The sequence below is a fragment of the Cariama cristata genome, unplaced genomic scaffold (assembly GCF_000690535.1).
Source record: "Cariama cristata isolate BGI_N322 unplaced genomic scaffold, ASM69053v1 scaffold3081, whole genome shotgun sequence".
NCBI lineage: Eukaryota > Metazoa > Chordata > Aves > Cariamiformes > Cariamidae > Cariama > Cariama cristata.
This window is the reverse complement of record NW_009598503.1, coordinates 1-18,793: the sequence shown is the minus strand read 5'-3', so window position 1 is coordinate 18,793 and position 18,793 is coordinate 1. Positions and strand designations below refer to the sequence as shown.

At 38.4% G+C, this 18,793-nt stretch overlaps 1 protein-coding gene across 1 annotated transcript; it reads right to left on the bottom strand.

Annotated features, from left to right (window-relative positions):
• Positions 1-385: 385 nt before the first annotated feature.
• PROSER1 (proline and serine rich 1) lies at positions 386-18,581 on the bottom strand. Its single transcript, XM_009709303.1, has 13 exons — positions 18,537-18,581; positions 15,363-15,428; positions 14,566-14,634; positions 14,012-14,106; positions 12,076-12,169; positions 11,461-11,571; positions 10,653-10,736; positions 9,636-9,714; positions 7,231-7,326; positions 7,064-7,108; positions 3,020-4,781; positions 2,206-2,353; positions 386-853 (listed from the first exon to the last, which is right to left on the bottom strand). Exons 1-13 carry the CDS (start codon positions 18,579-18,581, stop codon positions 731-733), a joined length of 2,817 nt encoding a protein of 938 aa, XP_009707605.1. The 3' UTR covers positions 386-730.
• Between the last annotated feature and the right edge of the window lie 212 nt (positions 18,582-18,793).

Below are 18,793 nucleotides of genomic sequence, written 5' to 3'. Positions count from 1 at the left end.
ACCATACTCCAGTAAAACATAATCCACTTCTACCCAAAAACAGTACAGCATGATTTCCTAGCTCTCCTGGTCAGATACAGACAAAGGAGTACTCAATTCAGCAGCAAGCCCATGACAATATTTCAAAGCGTAAGAAAACCCCAACACCCCTCCGATCTAGCCTCCCTTACCATACCGCTGATGCTAGCAGGACATCCGCACGCATACAAAGAGAAGATCCGAAGAACCAGAAACTGACCTTGACCTATGCACACACAAGAAGTGTGCATCTAGATGAAAGCTCGTCTACAGCTTTAAGTATCTAGTTTCAGTCTAGATCTCATTCTGTATTAACCACATATACCATAAAAAACATAACAGAAGGATAGGTGCTTATACACACTAGTAAGTATACTTGTTCTCCTCATTCAGTTTGACAGCCAATTGCTCTATTTACATAAACATCTGTTTGAATGTTCCTGATCCTGTAAGACACCAAACATTCAATTCATAAGCTAAAAGGAGAGTCAAGGATGCTCAGCAATTCACAGGATCAGACCCTGAACGAATTAAATGCAATCACAAATTAGGTTTGACATCTGACACAGCCTCCTGGAATCATTTTACCCTCATGTCTTCCCCCTCTTTCCCCATTTCAGACCATGCTCCCACTGACACGGAGACAGCCTTCAAAGTGAATAGGATCAGGCTCTGTCAAGCAACCACTGCAGTCTTTAAAAATGTCAGGTATTTATTGCCATCCACTCTGGGGCAGACTTGTCTGCAATGAAAATGGTGTTCCTGGTGTTGACGGATAGTTAGCAAAACCTTCAGGCTGAGCTGTATAGTTCTCCAGAGCAGAAGCAGAATGTGCCTTCAAGGAAGAGAAGAAGTTAGGAAACAGCACTGATAAAAACAAAGAAACAAGCAAACAATCTAAATCAAGCAAAATTTCAGGCACAATACCACTCCTACTCAAGCCAAAATAAAGTACAATCTGAAGTATGCAAAGAACAGAGATGAGCAATGCACGTATATGCAGATGTTAAACTGTAGTGCAACCATTGCTCTGAAATACCAGAGAATGAGGAAAGCAGTTGGATTAAGAGGAAAAATGAAGAAGCGTTAATAGCGTTTACTTTTCCAGTGGAGTAAGTCATAGTTGATTTGGAAGGCATAGTTTAATCAGGAGCTGCAGTATTTCACTGACTTTGAACTTTTTTTATCTTCATTGCTCAAGTAGCTAAGTGTTAATTTTAGTGACTGGAACTTGTAAACAAGAAAACTGACATCTCCTCAATGCAATCTGTGTACATAGATTTCTACAGAATAAATAAATTCCTGAGCTGCAAAAGCAGTATGGTCTAGATTACGTAATTTGCTGCTTCTATTTCCCCTGATATTCAAAAGATATCTGACAATATTCTGCATATGGAACAGTACTTAGACACATGCTCCATTTCAAAAACTGACATGTCACAGAAGAGAGGAAACATTAATTCATGAGACTCAACTGCCTCTTTTAGTATTTTGTAGAAAAGGACAAATTTTCTACCAGAATCCTTAATCTGTACAGAGACCACTTTTAACAGAGGCAAACTAAACATCTAAATACAAACTCTGATGACAGTTTCAGTTAACTTATGCAGGTTGATGACTGAAACAAGTTGTTTCATGGACAAGAGAGATGATGACAGCACACACTACCTAAAGCCACCTCAAGCTTATATTACAACAATTGTATCTGTGGGAACTATGAAGAAAAAGGCACAACCACAGCAGACACAAATTCAAGACAATCTGATTGCATGTGTAGGGGGGCACATAACTCACAAAGTGGTTGTCCACAGAAATCTTTAAGTATTAAAATATCAGACTGGAACTGAGCACAAATTTTGCAACTACATGGTCAGCTCATTAGATTTAACACAAACCTAGCAACAAAATTCACTTGCATGCCCTTTCTTTTTTCTTTCACCCCTCCTCATTTTACAAAGTTTTCAAAAAAGGTTTAATCACATTCATAATGTTCAGAAGCACTGTACATTGGCCTTGAGTAAGAAGTTAATATGAGTTGTTCTTTATCATCATCCTTGTAATCAGTTCTCAAACAAGTTAGGGGTTTTAACCATTTACTGACTTAAACTAATCCCAAGAAGTTAACACCCAAGTACATGCTCAAACGATTACTGGAAGCAAAATAGTAATAACAAATAAGTACGTTACCTGTAGTAGTGCTGACTGTGCAGCCGCACTATGCTGCAATTCCTGCAAGGAAGACTGTGCGGCACTTTGGGGAAAGCCAGGGATACCAGGGAGAGATAAAAGACCAGGAAAAACTGCGTTTCCCGGTGTCTGTAGTCCAGAAGTCAAGCTGAAAGAATGTCAAGATGTGGCTATTATTAGGAATATTTGCATCATGTTTTATCCTATGTTTCTCTCTCTCTAACATTATGTCTATATAAATTAGAAAAGCACCTCTTTTTCTAAACCTCATAAAGGCCAGAATTTCCAAACAGAAGCCGAGTCTCTACCCACCTACAAATTATTCATGCACACACAAACCAAGACTGTCTGGAGCACACCTAAGAAGGGAACTCAGAAATTTTTGTACCTCGGCTGTACCTACAATTTGCACACAAAAACACCTTTACAGACTAAAGTTAATGCTGAGTACTTCCTTAAAACATAGGAACATCTACGATATTGTCTGCTATTACCTGAATGGGTCAATGGATGCCCACGTGGAATTCATTCTTGTAAAAGCCTAGGAGGTGCCAAGTATCCTCATCTGGGAAATAAGATCACTCAGCACCTCACTGGATTAGACTGTCGTAACGGGGACTACTGAGGACAACCTATTTAGTAACTACTCTACCTGTTTCTAAAGACACGTGGAAATCTACTGGTGAACTAACTTTAAAAATTAGCTGTAATTACTAACTACGAGCGAAAATAATGTCTACGCCTAAAGTAAAATCAGTGTTTTGCTCAAGAGAAAAAGAAATGGTTCTGACCTCCTTCAGAAACAGAAACATACCCAGCCTGTGCAACAAGTGCAGAGTTGAAGTTTGAGCTAAAGGCCGAGGCAAACCCTGGCAGGACCGGAGCCGGAGATGGGGCTGTGGCAGCTGCCGGCAACGGTGCAACTGCTGCTACTGCAGAAGATGCCTGGAGGCCAGGGAAAGAAGGGAGAGCAGGAGTGACAGAGGGTGTGTTAGAGACAGGAAAACCAGGGAAGGATGGGTTTGATGATCCCAGAGGTCCCTGGGCAACAGAAAAAAGGGAAGGGACGGCACTGGACAAATTAAGCGAGAAGGGTGGAGCAGAGACTGTTGCTGAGGCGGCGAGTCCTGAGAGTACGGCGGCAGTGGAACTCACATGAGGGGCAGACACAGCTGAAGCGGTTGTAGACGGAGTAGCTAACAAAGACCCTGGGAGAGTGACGGGTGGCGTAAGTGCTGGATTACCAGTAAAAGCAAAGTTACTGGTTAGAGACGTAAAAGGAGGAAGTCCATTGAACACAGGGGCAATGGGAGCAGAGGAGCCATGTGGGGCGAGGGAAATGGAAGCCAGAGAACTGGAATTGTTTAGAGGAGCACTCAAAGAGGAGAGACCTGATAGCGCTGGATTCAGGGAACTGGGTAAACTGACTGGCACTGAAGCTGCTGAGCTGTACGCACGCCCGAGTGCTGACAGTCCTATAGTGCCATGAGAAGGGCCAGCCGAATGAGAAGGACCTTTGAAGGCCGAGAGGGTAGGACTCATGGGTTCTGTTTTGACCAGAACTGGGATACTTGTGGCAGCTGGGGCTGATGAGAGCTGCTGATCAGGATTAGTAGGGCTTGTGCCATGCAAGAGGGAGGCTGATGAGCCACAGTTGACTGGCATAATCGATGGCGAAGTGGTTAAAGGTGACTGTGCAGGCAATGTTGGAGGAGTGGAACTAGAATTGGCTACAGATGGGGATGGAAGACCTGGAAAAATGGCCAGCCCGGGTGTGGAGGAACGTTGTGGGGTGGGGGTGGCTGATGGAGTGTAACATTTGTTGACAGAGGAAGTGGGAGGGTCAGAGCTTTGATTAGCGAGAGCGGATAAAGAAGCAAGCTCACTTGTCATAGCAGAAGGTAAAGCAGATGAACTGATTAATGAAGTGTCATTTGATGTCAGAAATCCCTTTAAGACAGACAAAATTGGGTTAGGCAAGCTAAGTGAACCAGGAATGGTAGTGGCAGGAGAATTAGCAATTGTAGATGGAACAGGACTAGAAATCCCTTGGGCGTTGGGTGGCAAGGACAAAGGAAGGCCAGCAAAAACTGATGACAATGGAGTGGGATTATTAGAGGAAGCAATTGAAGAGGTTGCAGAAAACGGGAGGCCAGCAAATGGTGCAGCAGCAGATGCGAAAGCTTCAGTAGGCACAGGTGTGGCACACGGTGTGGAAGAACCTTGCAGAGCTGGCGTAGCAGTGGGTATAGAAGCCAGCCCAGAAAAAACTGCAGGGATAGGAGTAGAGGTTGCACTGTGAACAGATGTGACAGGAACACCAGGCAATGAAAGGGATTTGATGACAGTAGGGGTTGGCGTGGATGGCTGAGATGTATGGATGGAAGAGGAGACCTGTCCTGGGAAAACAGGAAGGACAGGAGTAGACATGTTCATCCCAGAGATGAGTGGAGTTGCAGGTGCTAATGGATGGCTTATTGCCTTGACAGGTGATGGGGTAGGGACTGGAGTAGCAGCAGGTGTTGAAGGATTAGAACCATGAGGAGTAAAGAGCTGATTCGCTTGTGCAGAAAAAGCTGCAAAGAAACAAAACTGGTAAGAATACTTGAAACTGGCAGAAATGTTTGAAATCAACACAAACACATTTTGTACAGCATTTCAAATATGATACACAGGCAATAGCTAACACACAATGTCTGTATATAAACAATGAACACTGGAGTCTATGAAAACAAAACAAAAAGGTACACACAAACACATCACACAAGTTGTACATCATGTAGGCTACCACTCCTCTTCAAAACACTTTGTGACATCTGCTACCTCTTCATGATCTCATGCAAGACAGTGAGATATACTGAAATATACTCCGTAAGAATGTCTAAGTGATACAGGTAAACACCCTCCCTCTGGTCCCTAACATCTGGCAGTACCCAAACCGGATCTAATATTCAATCGGCATCAGATCACCTGGGCTCCTCTGCATCCACTCTCACTGAAGGTCAGAATTTCCTTCAGAACCAGTTAATTCAATGTATCATGATTTCAGAGAAGTTTAGTCAACAACTGAAGAAAGCCGATTTCAGGTGCTGGTATTTTTCTTTCCTTCAAAATCAGGTCATTCTCTTCACTGTGTTTCCTTCAGATTTTGATTCTAAGAAGGTACACTTTTAAATTCATGTATCACACTACAGTATTAAACTAACATTGGCACTGGACCTTATCAACAAATATTTCTGTGAGTCTGAAGTCAGGTGTCTATAATTGAGGCAAGCACCTGCCACTAGGAATATCAGCTTATATCAACCCTACAAAGTCAGTTAGAGACATCAGTCAAGCTGGAGGAAAACAGGCAGGCACATTCTGAATGGCGATGTGGGGGTTAATGCAAAGAAGCTGCATTTATGAACACTGACATGTCAAAACCCTTGATAGGCCTCTATCTAGTTTCCTGTGGAATATGAATGTGTTAATTAATCATTCCTCTCAAACAACCCTCATGCTTTATTTTACTTTTAAAATAATCTGTTCAACTGTAAGCAAGTCACTGATCCAACCAATCAAACTCATCACCCATAACTCTGTAACAGCTTAGATTCCCCTCTTGCCCAATTCCACATATACACACACAAACCCAAAACCAGGTTCTTTAAAATTTTGGACCTAAGTTGATATGACAGACTCCTGGTTTATGTAACTTGAAACTCTAAAACTAGCAAGTTTGCAAACAATTTCCTTTTACATATTCTTTTCCAAAAACCTAGACTCGGACTGCTCAGCCCTGGATTTTGTCCTTTCCTCATCCTGTTTCCAAGCTGAAGACTCTCCTAAAGATCACAGTTGTTAATCCTGATTGCCAAAATAATCACGAGAGAGATACTGCTGCAATAGAACACAGAGCTGTCGCTGAATTTCTCCTCCTAAGAGAAGATTCTATTCCTTACAGTGTATTCATTTCGCTGTATAAACTTCCTTGTAAAAACATGCACACTTAAAGGGGTATATATGAATAAAGTGATTCTTTGAAACAGGAACATTTCTGTAGAACCATCCCTGGGTATAGAGGAGAAAAGACAAAACACAACTGCCGCCACCGCCGCACCCGAAATATTTACAGGAGCTACACTTATCACAGTCATCTTATCTATTTTGGGTACTTGTTAATATGCCTGACTCAATAGTCAGTAGATTCTCGGTTTCTGTTTTGTCAAACCTAACATAGTATTACTAAAGCCTTTGTATATGTAGTTCATAATCAGATTTACTATTATGATCTGTACTAAGTGTACAAAGTACCACACAAATAGAGAAAAATATGCACAACTCTCTCTTCTGGAAAAAGAATTGAAATTTCAAGGGTAAGACAAAAATGCAGGTAGACATAGTTGGATGTATCAGTCTGGGATAAGACATTCTATATATGGATTTCAACAAACTACAAACAAGAATCTCTCTCTTTTATTCCTAGCTTCCCATTGCAGTTAACATATGAAATTAAAATGTGAATGAGTTTTCAAATAGATGTCCAAAGTTTTACAATGGCAAAGATATTAATGAAGTGTTTCAGTGCACTACACGGCAAAGAATATTTTGATTTAGTTTTTTACATGATTTCTCACATAATTATATGCTGAAGATTTTAAAACTTTAATGAGCTAAAACAAAAGACCAAATTTTAAGTGCCAAATGCCTGAGATGATTTTTTTTTTTCTCAACTCTGAAGGGAACCTATTCCAACAGTAGGTAAACACTTAGAGGCTTATGAAAGTCCCACTAAACAAATGAGTTATTTACATTTTCTGAACAAATAACAAAGACACAATCAACACAAGAATCCCCCTGCAGACTTGCAATTTACCTTGATTTTGGGAAGGTTTTGCCTGGCTGGAAAGGTCTTCATTTTCTAAACAGAGAACAACAGCTTGTTATTTAAAAGCAAATGTAACTCCAGCAGTGAATGATCCATTCACAACAATGAATTAGAAAAAAATACCATCGACATTTTTAAAGGTATGCATGCTTTACCTGATACCACTTGATTAGCAGTGTATGGCTGAGGAGCTGGTAAGCCTGGAGCTATGACATTACCCATTGGAACTAAGCCAGCATTGTTGTAAGCACCTAAAAGAACAAATGCAATACACATCTCGGTTGTCAGAAGAACCCACATCTAAATGAATCAGTGTCTTTGCCTTTAAAAGAACGTTTTCAAGATTGTAAGACAATCCTTCACCAAACAGCCAGACCAGTTAATCATCCAGGCTGGATGCTGGCTTTTGCCAATGTCTGCCTGAATGACGTGCACTGTCATCCAAATTTTATTAAGGGCAGTTCTCTTCAAAGAGCCTGAAAAAGCCAGGTTTCAATTGGTTTCAGTTCCAGTTTGCCTGAAAAACTCAAACTGGAGGAGTGATTCAGAGTGTCTTCAGCATTATTTGTTCTTTTTCTACTCCTAACTTAAAGACTGTTGCAACTCTTCCTTTAACATTAAAGCCTTGACAAACAAAAGAGCCAGACATATGCCAGTGACCATGATCAGCCCTCCAACACTAGTCAGAAAATTCAGAGAAAAATGTCCCATCTCAAACACTTAGTCTACAATTTTTCAGTATGTCTTTAAATGTTAAGAAATTCAAGTGGGTTAGCAAATAATTTTAGTATAAAATATTTCCTGTACTTAACATATAAAAAAAATACCTTTTTTCCTCCCTTATTCTTTGGACCAAGTCAAATTGTTGTATGGCTGTGGCATACAGTTCTGATGAAGAACATCAGAATTTAAATCACAGAAACATAAATACACTTCACAGTGGACCTGAATGAGTATTTTAAGAGCATAAGAACTTACAATTCATGGGAAAATGTAGCACTTGAACAATACTAAAAGCACAGTAATTTGTCATACCCAATTCTCTCTGATTTCACTGTTTCATAAGAGTTCCACCTAATGTTAAGATTTGCATGACAACTCTTGGCTGAAAATCAGAAAAGTAGCTAACTATCATTGCGTCACCCAGGAAGGAAATGTTAAACCAATACATATAAGAAGCAGAAAACAAAACATCATTCTGACCATTCTGACTACTGCTTGAAAACAATCACATTCAATAGTTTCAGGTCAGCATCTGCAATATCATTAAACATATTTTTAAATATATATATATTAAAAAAATCATCAATTATGAGTTCTGTTGTCACAAGAGTTTTTTTCAAAAACCATGTTGCAGCCTAATAAGGCCCTGAAACCTCAAAAGCTGTTTCATATCCTAAAACATACTAATACTTACATTCAGTCACAGGCCAAATTTTGTGCCCTAACTTACTTTGGATGAGATTTACTTAATATAAATTTGGGCTAGTCTGCAAGTTTCCTGTACACTTTCTGGGGAGCAAGTCATTTCTAGGACACAAATCATCTGACTCACTTTACTAGTAGTGCCCATTTCTCCAAACTAACTGTAAGGAGATTTGCAGACATCAAGTTGGTTAGCTGACTCAGCTTTCAACATGCATGCTAAGAGCTCTACCACACTTTCTTATCAAATACCTTAAACACTCCCTGAAATCCCTAACATGAGTGAAAAGCAAGCTTCCTACCCAGAGCACTCCTTGTTTTGCAGTACAGAATGGTAAGATCAGGAAAAGCTTTCAGCTCCTGCTCAAAAAGACCAGAGCCTGAATACATAAGTACTCCAAGCTATTCTTCCAAATAAATGGCAATTGCCTTGCTCCCTTCCAAAAATGTATGGAATCAAACTAATGCAGCAGAGCAAAGAGAGAAAGCCTCAATCTTACCCCAGGCACAAGGCTAGGAATAATCAGACCAAACACAGGAAAAGGCAATCACTAGGTCCCTTCTGAGACTGAAATCTGCATGCCTAAACTTTGCTTTTCAGAAACTGTTTGCTCTCCATTGTTATGGAGAGAAAGTAAAGCTGAAGGCAACTGAGAAACATTACCCCTTCAACTGAGAAACAGATTACCATCCTTCAGCAAGTTCCTACAATATATCCACCCAATTCAGATCTGTGCCTGACCATGTCCTAAGTGCCTGACCATGTCCTAAGTTTGGTACAACAGTTACAAGTCAACAAACTTGTCAAGCCAAAGCCTAAACCTTGGTCAAACATTGCAACAAAGACACAGCCTTGTCTAACATGCACAATGCCACCTCATAAATGAAATATTTTGTCATTAGAACAGGATTGTCAATTTTCCTTATGACGCAGATGTTGGAGAAAGAAGTCAATATATTCCTCTTTTTATCAACTCTGCAGTCATGACAGGAAACCATTACCCAGAGCATACTTAGAGAGTGCAAGCCAATTTCAGATATGATCATGGTCAGAGAAACTGATACTTGACACTTATCACTTAAAAGGCAAATGGATGAAACAATAGCATCAAGCTAAAACATATAGAAGCCTTACTTGGTGCAATAGTTGCATGTGGCCGACATGGTGGGATGGGGTATGGAACTGGTTTGTGTGGATTGTAGGTTGATGGAGCCTACATAAACAAAAAACAAATGGAAGAAGCAATAGTGAAAGCATTACCTAATGTTTTTCAGACATATAGCTAACATTCAGATACTATTACAGAAGCTGTTCTTCACTGGAAAAATATTTGATAGCAAATTTCTTCATAACATCCATAGTGACTGCAAATATTTCACTCTTTCTGAAAAGAATGAAACAAACATCACTACCACACCTTTAGAGTTTAATACAATACTGAACACAGGTGGGAAAGGGAACTCCATCCTGTCTTCTAGTTTTCACACTCTGCAGTCTTGGACTGACTTCTCATTTGAAAGATTTAGCACATTTAAAAATCAACAAATACTTTTGGAGTTACCTGTCCCTTTACAATAATACAGCTTAGTGGGAAATATGTCATAATAAAAAACACTTGGACAGTCTTTCAAAGTAGTATCAGGTTCACTGAAAGTTTGTCCCACATGCTCAAAAATTTTGAAATACAAATCAGCTGTCTTGTTAAGAAACAAGAACCTCCTTCTAAGGCACTGTTGTAATTCAAGTTTCCAAGATGCAGGCATTTTTTATGTTCATGTGGGAAACCCTAAGAGATTGTAATAAAAAATTGCATGGATTTGTATCTAAAACTTCCACTAGCTCATGATGAACTACTAAAAATGCTTCTAATTTTGTCTTCTGCTACCGTACTTTAAATACAATGCACTCATATTGTATCCACTAGAGAATCCTGTCCCCCCAAGATACAAACCAGAGCTTCTTTTCAAGTTGAATAAACAAATACTAGGTCCTATTACCTTTATTATAGAAGTTTAGCCATGTTTAAATTGCTGCTCTACAGTCTTCTTGCAACGTAACAGCATTTTATATAAAACCCACATTGAATTGCCTTGTGGTTGGATTTTTTTTTTTCTTAAAGTTTCATTTACTTTACTCATTTTTTAGACATACCGGTTTGGATGGTCCAAGTATACGGGCTGCTATTCCCTTTCCTTCATTAGTACATTCTTCTGTGTCCTTTTTGATAGGAGTTCCCTGAAACAAAAGAAAATTAAATTATTAAGTATTAATTTAGAAGTAAATCTTGCTATAGAATTTCTGCCATATTTGATTTTTTTTCTAAACTACATTCAAGTTTTTGAATATTCTGAGTGTTACTTAAACCATGTTTGTCCGGAAAAAGCAACTGTGATCTAGGCTTGTAAAACAATAAGAGCATTCCAATTGCTTGGTTTATACACTGAGCTTTTGTAAAGAGATGCATATTAAACAGTCCATGTTTCTGACATAATTAGAATTCTGCATTTTGATTTGTGGACATGATAATTTACATTTTGCAGTCCCTTAAGTGTTCACAGTAAATACTTAACATGGTTGTTCAAAAACTACACGAAGACCAGCAGTAGTACTGTAGTGATCATATTAGGTCACCTTATCAACCTACCAGTAAGGCTCTTTACCCCTCTCCTGATTATGCCAAATACTGCTGGAGTTTACAATGTTTTCCTTACATGAACAATGTCTTATTTATGCAGTAATCTTTACTTGAAGCAGCATAGAAAGAATGGGCAAATAAAAATAACCCAAGTTCCCTATAAATGTGTAATAGGGTAACAAAAAAACAAAAAAAAACCAAAAAACCAACATTGCTTTTGATTCCACTCCTCCTTCCATGTATATGAATACTGGTTTTCATTACACCATAATGAACTGTAAGTCAAGGATGCTGTGAAAAGCAAAAGCATAGAGTCATGCTTACTGGGAAAATTCCATTTATGCGGCTTGGTTTGCCCTTGGGATAAGGGTTGCCAGGAATCATGCCACAGGATGATATCATAGCATGAGGAGCCTTACAACCCGTTTTTGAAGCCTGCAAAATAATCAAGAAAGGACATTATTTGCTATCAATTTCAATGCTTTAAAGAAATCAATTACTATTTCATGACATTTAGACTGCATGAATCAACCTACATGGAGCAATTCAAAGCTTTGTCTCAAATTTTCTTCCCAAATAGACCAAATAGCGTGAGATTCTGCCAAAGTCCCCTTTGTTTCAATAAATCTACTTGGACCACCTCTGCTTCTCCTGAACTTGGGGTTAAGAATTTGCTGATCTCTAAAACAAATGTAGACTGTTTCCTTCAGCATTGGTTGCAATTCTGTACGTCTTTTTCCATATGACCCTAATGCCTGACAGAAACTTCTCCTTTTTTTGCACATGTATTACATAGCTTTTTGCAGCTGCTTCTTTCAGCTTGTCTTCCACCAGTAGTTCCCAGGTGTCTTCATGGTAACTCCTGACCCCACAATGACCATAAGGATGGAAACAATCCTGTATTTGACAGAATTACAGATACTAGAGTATCTTGACTACCTGTTCAAGAATTCTTCTGCATCTTTTCTTCTCTGACATATTAATTCTGAAGAGATCTTCAATAAGGCGATAATTCTGAGCATCAACAATATTTCTATAAAGACATTGACAGACGATTAGTGCCATTCCATATTCTTATCAGAAATAATGCACTACTGAAAAGTGAACAACACTTATTCAGCCAGTACCCAACAGTACATTAAAAAAAACTTTATTAGTTCAGATCATAGTATTATTGTTACTATTACAGTAAAAACCCCAGGCTTAAATATGGACTTCATACCTGTAAGTGAAACATGATATTAGAATTAAATACCACTAAGCAACAATGGACAATGATGGCTAAACTTCATGGCAATGATAAGTATGTTGACAAAATGAATTTTTCATCACAACAGTTCATTAGAAAGCTTTAATTACTACTAGCACACAATTCTCACCACAGCAGAAAACCAGCAACTACTCAGTTTGCCACTGTTTCTTGCTAGACTGATAGGGAAACAAATTTTCATCTTATTTACTTCAGAATGAAAGAGGAAACTCCTCGTAATTCTCTCCATGTTTTGCAAAGCTAGTGAAACACCTCACGCAGTTCCATGAAATACCCTTCCTTTCTCCACTAGAGTCTAACACTAGACATACCAACAACAAAATGGGCAAGTATGAGGACCCTAATGCCTGATTCTACCTGCCTTTTTCAAAACCCTGACCACAGCATCTTTACTGCTGTCAAACATTACCTGTCCCATCCAAACTACTGGAAATACAATACAGCCCCAAAAAGGAGCACTTCTCAAAGGAGGATAGTAGAAGAAATGGAATCAGCAGAATGCTGAACAAAGACATGAAAAACACCTCAAAGAATGGTATTAAAATGTGAATGAACTTTTAGCTTTGCTCTCTAGTTTTGAATAGCAAAGTAAGTAGTACATAGATTTGGGTTAGGACTTCCATATGACGACTCCCTTACTATGCTCTTGCACTGCAGAAATTCAACAGCTGAAGACGTTACCACACCTTCCCCCCACGCCAGCTGAAGAGTAGCAACTAAAGCATCTATGAGCTCCAATATCATTTCGGGAAGCAAAACAGGTTAGTTTAATGTGCCACTGTACTTCCTCTAGGCTACCTTGATTTGTTTTGGTCTGAAAGAGACTAGGAACATTCATACAGCTTCTTAAAGCTCAACTCCAAAAGCAAGATCATGTCTACACCCAAAGTCTTGTTTGTTTTATGGATATTTGTATCATGAATTTATATGCGCCAAAATGTTCAAGATGGCTGTAATATATAGCATTCATATGCGAGGCAGACATTATTAATGCAAAAAACCGCCAACCCAAAACAGAACAACACTTCATATAATAAATCCTCTAAACCAGGCAGAAGAGTTCCAATATAAACATATGTAAACAGTAGATCCTTTGAAGCAGCAGTAAAAAACCCAAACTTTCTGTGTAAACATAAATTTAGAATATCTATACATCTTTTATAGACATTAGATCTGTAAATCAAAGGTGTCAATTTAAAAGAACTATTTACTTAACTCATTTTTACATATGTAATATTTAAAGGGCTTTCCAAATGCAAAAAGGTCAATTCCCAGAATACTCTGCTCTCTCAAGCCTTTCACATTTCAGTGAGCAGAAATAAGCTTATGGCACACTTCATTCTCTACAAGATTTGAAGACCACTGAAAACACTGCCAAAGTGGCAGTTTTCCAGCAGGCAGAAGCCCACGTAGCATTATGCTGAAGACTCAGATGAACTATTTTCCACAATGTCTACTGCTAATTCTTCTTTTTACAGCCCCATCAATAATGTATTCATGCCTTACCTTAACTGGCCACAGTGCTTCCTTCTATCTTAAGTTTTATAATCTCAAACACTAGTAAAACAATACACGTTAAGGAAATACAACATGAGAGATACTTACGAAGCTAAGATTTCAAGGGCAATAAGTTTATCTTTACTGAATGTGAAGCAGTTGAGGATATTAACCATTTTCGATGCTGGAACTGCCACTATTTTCTGACAAGTAAGCAAGAAAGAAAAAAGCATATATCAAATAAGGCAGTACAATTATTTTAAACTCAGAATGCAACTCAGTAACAGCTTCATATCATGTATTTCAGTAAATATTTAATATTCTCTCCCTCCCATTGGGAAGAAGACTCTATATGCTAAATTCTGAACAGGGAACTCCAAAAAGTACTTGCCAAAAGCAAAGAACTCGGGAAAGTTAACAATACTTACAAGGGGCTACATCTATTCTTGTGATACACAGGAAAGTAAAAGCTATTTAGTCGGAAAAGATATCCTGGTTAAAAGTATGAAGTTTCATATTTTGATATCATTGAATGAGATGAAGGGGAAACTTTGGAGATTAAAGGGTAGAGTGACCCCGCAGTTGCAAAAACAGACATCACAAAACTAAAATGAGATTAAGAGGGCAAATTTACTCCACAAGATTATGTCACAAGAACTTACATGTTGTAAAGCCTTTATTGCTTTGAGTTGTGGTTCAGCCCAGGAAAAGTATCTCAGTAACTCAACAACCTGCAGCAGAAAGGTCTTCAATTAATCTTTAGATATATTAAAAAATTATGCTAATAGCATCAATATGATCTTTCCATTTTTGGAGTATAGTGGTATATTGCTAAAAAACATCTGTCTGTCTGTGATGTTTGATTATCAGTGCCTGCCAGCATCTAATGTTCTTTTTATTTCTAAGTAGGCACCTAAAAATTCTGTTATGACATAAAGTTTTTCTACGGGAATATTTAAAAGAGATACTTATTTGTCTATATATATTTGCATATACACACAATTGCCACAGTATTAGAATAAAAAAATTAAGTCTTTCTGATAAAGTTTATAAACATTCAGTACCTCAAACAGCACATTCATCAAACATACACAAAAAAACCCCGAAAACAGAAGCAAAAGAAACAGGAAAAAATCTACATAGTATCAAAATAAGGTGGATACTTATTACTACATGCCAGTTTAGAAAATATATGCAAAATAATCCTAAATTCCATTATGATAAATTTTTCCAATTTTCCCCACACAACAAGAATAAAAATGTAATGATTTCGATAACAAAACAACTTGGAACTATTTTTAACAGTTTAGTGCTGACATAATACTGAGGACTGAATCTACTCAGTTAATAAATAAAAAAGCTAATACAAGCAGCCCTGGTACGACTGGAGACACTGTCTTTCTGTATTACGGAACACGCAAAACCAATAGCTCCCATTAAAACCATTGCTGACTTTTACCTGTTCACTAGAAAAGTATCCATGAACATATTCAATAGCTTTTAATTTGTACTCAGTCAACACAGCCTAGAAGATACAGAAAAAAAAGATGCATAATTAGTCTCTCAAAAATTATAGCACAACCATCTGCTAGACTAACCTATTAATCGAAAAAATCTGACCTTAAAAAATGACATTTGCATCAATTACATTGCAATATTTCTAAGTAACAGTATACTCCTTAGATAACTGAGAGAACAACGAAAAGCAGACATGTAATTTAATTCTTCTGTTAAAAAAAGTCATTATTTGATTTATTTCATTTTGCCTTTTTTTTTGTTGTTTAAAACTCTTCTGAGAGAACATCATCATCACTCTTCCTTTTGCCTCGAAGGTTTGCATCAACTTTACGTTAAACAAGAGAATACATTGATTATTCATACAACCTCTTTGTATGTTCCCTTTAAAATAATTAGCAAAGCATCTTACTTCAGTGAATTTATGAAAAGACTGGATAACAACTCTGTACAGACAGAATTAAGTATACGAGAAAGCCTGCTCCAGAGGTTGATGTCATTTCATTGTTACCTTCCTGTAGTTTAAACTTTAATATGCAATCATGCAAAACAAAGGAAGCACAGCAGTTTAATGCAGTACTGGCCACCACTTTTGACTTAGTGGCCAGACAGTTTTGTTGATAACCACACGGGTTATCTAACAGCCATGGCTTCCTCCCTCTCCTCATACCCAGCTCACTGACACAGGTACAAGATGCAAAGACGACAGGTTAACAGCTGAATTCCTGCCCCAAGCTGGTGCAAACATCTTTCTTCCCCAGTTTTCAAGGCCTCCATCTATTGCTAGCTCTGATGCTTATTCTCAAATCACCTCCAGCTTCACCCACACCCCCATTTCTATCTTCTTCCCAACAGCTCTAAAAACTACCCCTATTCCTTCTTTTTTTTGTCCTCATCCCTCCACACAGACAGATGTGAGATTTGCCATCACTACAACCTGTGACTAGCACAGGTGCACAGAAACCCACCTGCACACAGTTTGAGACAACCCCCTTCCTTTCTATACCTCATTAAGAAACCAACACTACCAGACACGCTGAAGTCACAGGGGAAAAACAACGTCTCTCTTCACACTCATTTTTTCTTCTCTTCATGTATTTTGGCAAAAAGCCTGGTATGCCATATAGCAACTTCTTTACCAAAACAAATGTCACTCTTCCTCCTTAAATCAACAACTGAATGACTTTATAATAAGAACACAAACAGAAAGCACTGCTATGTATATTTATAAAAAAAACAAACAAACTTTATTTTGTTAATAATCATAAATATATATGGGGAAAGATAGAACTAAGCTACACATTAAGACATTGAAATAACTGTTCCTGCTAATTGTAGGACTGAAAATAGAACACACCAATGCAACTACTGACTTGTGAATCACATAATAAAGAAGGTTCTACCGCAGAGCTAGAAATGAAGTTTAAACAAAGACCTAGTAACAAAGACACAAAATAAGCATTTGGAAAATGAACATTACACTGCAACAGCACAGCTGTTATTAACACAGCACAGAACTGATCCTTAGATCAACAGTAAGTTAGGTTTGTTTACAGGAATATAGGCAGCATAGAGGAAACATAATTGCGTAAAATCACGTCAAAACCCTTTTGTTTGAAGTCTTTAGTAATCACAGAGCACATTCTGAAGGGCCGCACTGCAGTAGTAATATCTGAAACATTACTCCCTCCCACCATCAATTCTCAGAGAAAGTATTCATAAGCAAGTTGTTCCTTGATTTTTTTTTCCCCAGATTTTCCATAAAAATTCTTAGGTTGGGAGGGAAGTCCACCCCCTGAAGTATCTTAGGCCGTCAAGTTTTTAGCTGGTTACACCGCACGGAACACACTTGTTTTATAAAGGAGAATTTATGACCATAACCTTATGCAAAAATTCTAGTAAATGCTATTCTGATAACAAAGACTCATCCCTGGGGTTTTTGTGCACAGTGGTTTATAAGTCAATATGTTCCCAAATAATACTACAACTGCAGCCATTGCTGCACATCATGCCGAAGAGAAGCTGAACTGAAACTCTACTCTGTAGCATCCAAGTTCCAATAAAGGAAATGACCTTTCCTAGACAACCCATCATAACAAAAAACACCTATTACAAAAATACAAAGGATCCCTTTTCTGCCATAAGGCAATCTTACCCAAAACAAGCCCTTTATTTTCACATCAAGATAGCTTTAGCAGGATACATAACTCTTCTACTGTGACACTGAAATCACCTCTGCTTAAGTACAGTTAAATACATCATCCCATGTTTGTACTTCAAATGCAAGACAGGAACCATTAGTTTCAGAGGTTCTGATTTTCTCCCTCTCCTTTTCCACTTCCAGCATTTGAGGAACTGTCATAACCACTACCCCTAATTTTCCTATTAAATGCAGACCTCCGAGCAGAAAGAAAAGAGAGACCTGCCAGACACTACGAAGCCTAGGTTTGTATATCTGCTTCCCACAACTAGTAGGTATTTTCCTCAGTGAGTTTTTAACAGGAGATGCACAAGCACAGTTAAGAGCACACATCAAAACCCAGATTTCACATCCCGGAGAAAGTCTGCACACACTCCTGAGCTGTGGGAGACGTGGTTTTAAATAAGGACAGTGGAGTGCAGCTTTGAAATCAGCTCGCTCATCTCCTAAGCCATCATATAAAAGGTGGATACCTCACACTAAGTCCCCGTCTCCGCTCGGACCAAGCAAAGGCAGCCCCTGCCCCCAAATAAGAGATAATTGGTTATTTCAGCTTTTCCTCTTCATCTTCACAGTGAAAATGCTGCGATAAACTTATACAAGTGCTTATTTCAATTGCAAATGAGCACTCTTCAAGTATGTGTTGTTAGGTCAGTGGTTGTTTCAATCTGTTTTCTGAGAAAATAAAAATATCTCAAAGACGGCAAGCATGTCACAGCAGCTTTACACTGTTATATCTGACATCAACTAGGATACACCAGCAACACAGGATTACAGCTCTTCACACGGAGGCGAAATTTAGTCTTTATTGAATCCTGAAGTGATTATTAAAGAACACAAACACCTAACCTGATGTGTTCAACAAGAGGAATATTCTACCATCAAATGCTTAAACTAACATGCAAAACGAGAATTTACCTTTCTAATTTCATCCAGAACGGTTTCAAATGATTTCTTATCCATCTTTATTAGTTCATTCAATGCAGAGACTTAAACATGGAAGGAAAAAAAAAAAAATCTAGGCCAAGGACTTAGTCTTTAAGCATACAGAAAAAAAATTATTTAAAAAGAAGCAGGGCAAGAAAGGCAGCCTGGGATCTTCTCAGCCCCTGGGAATTGAGCGCTGACGCCTTTGCAATGCTGGACGCAGCGCAAGAGACAAAGGCGACCGCCGG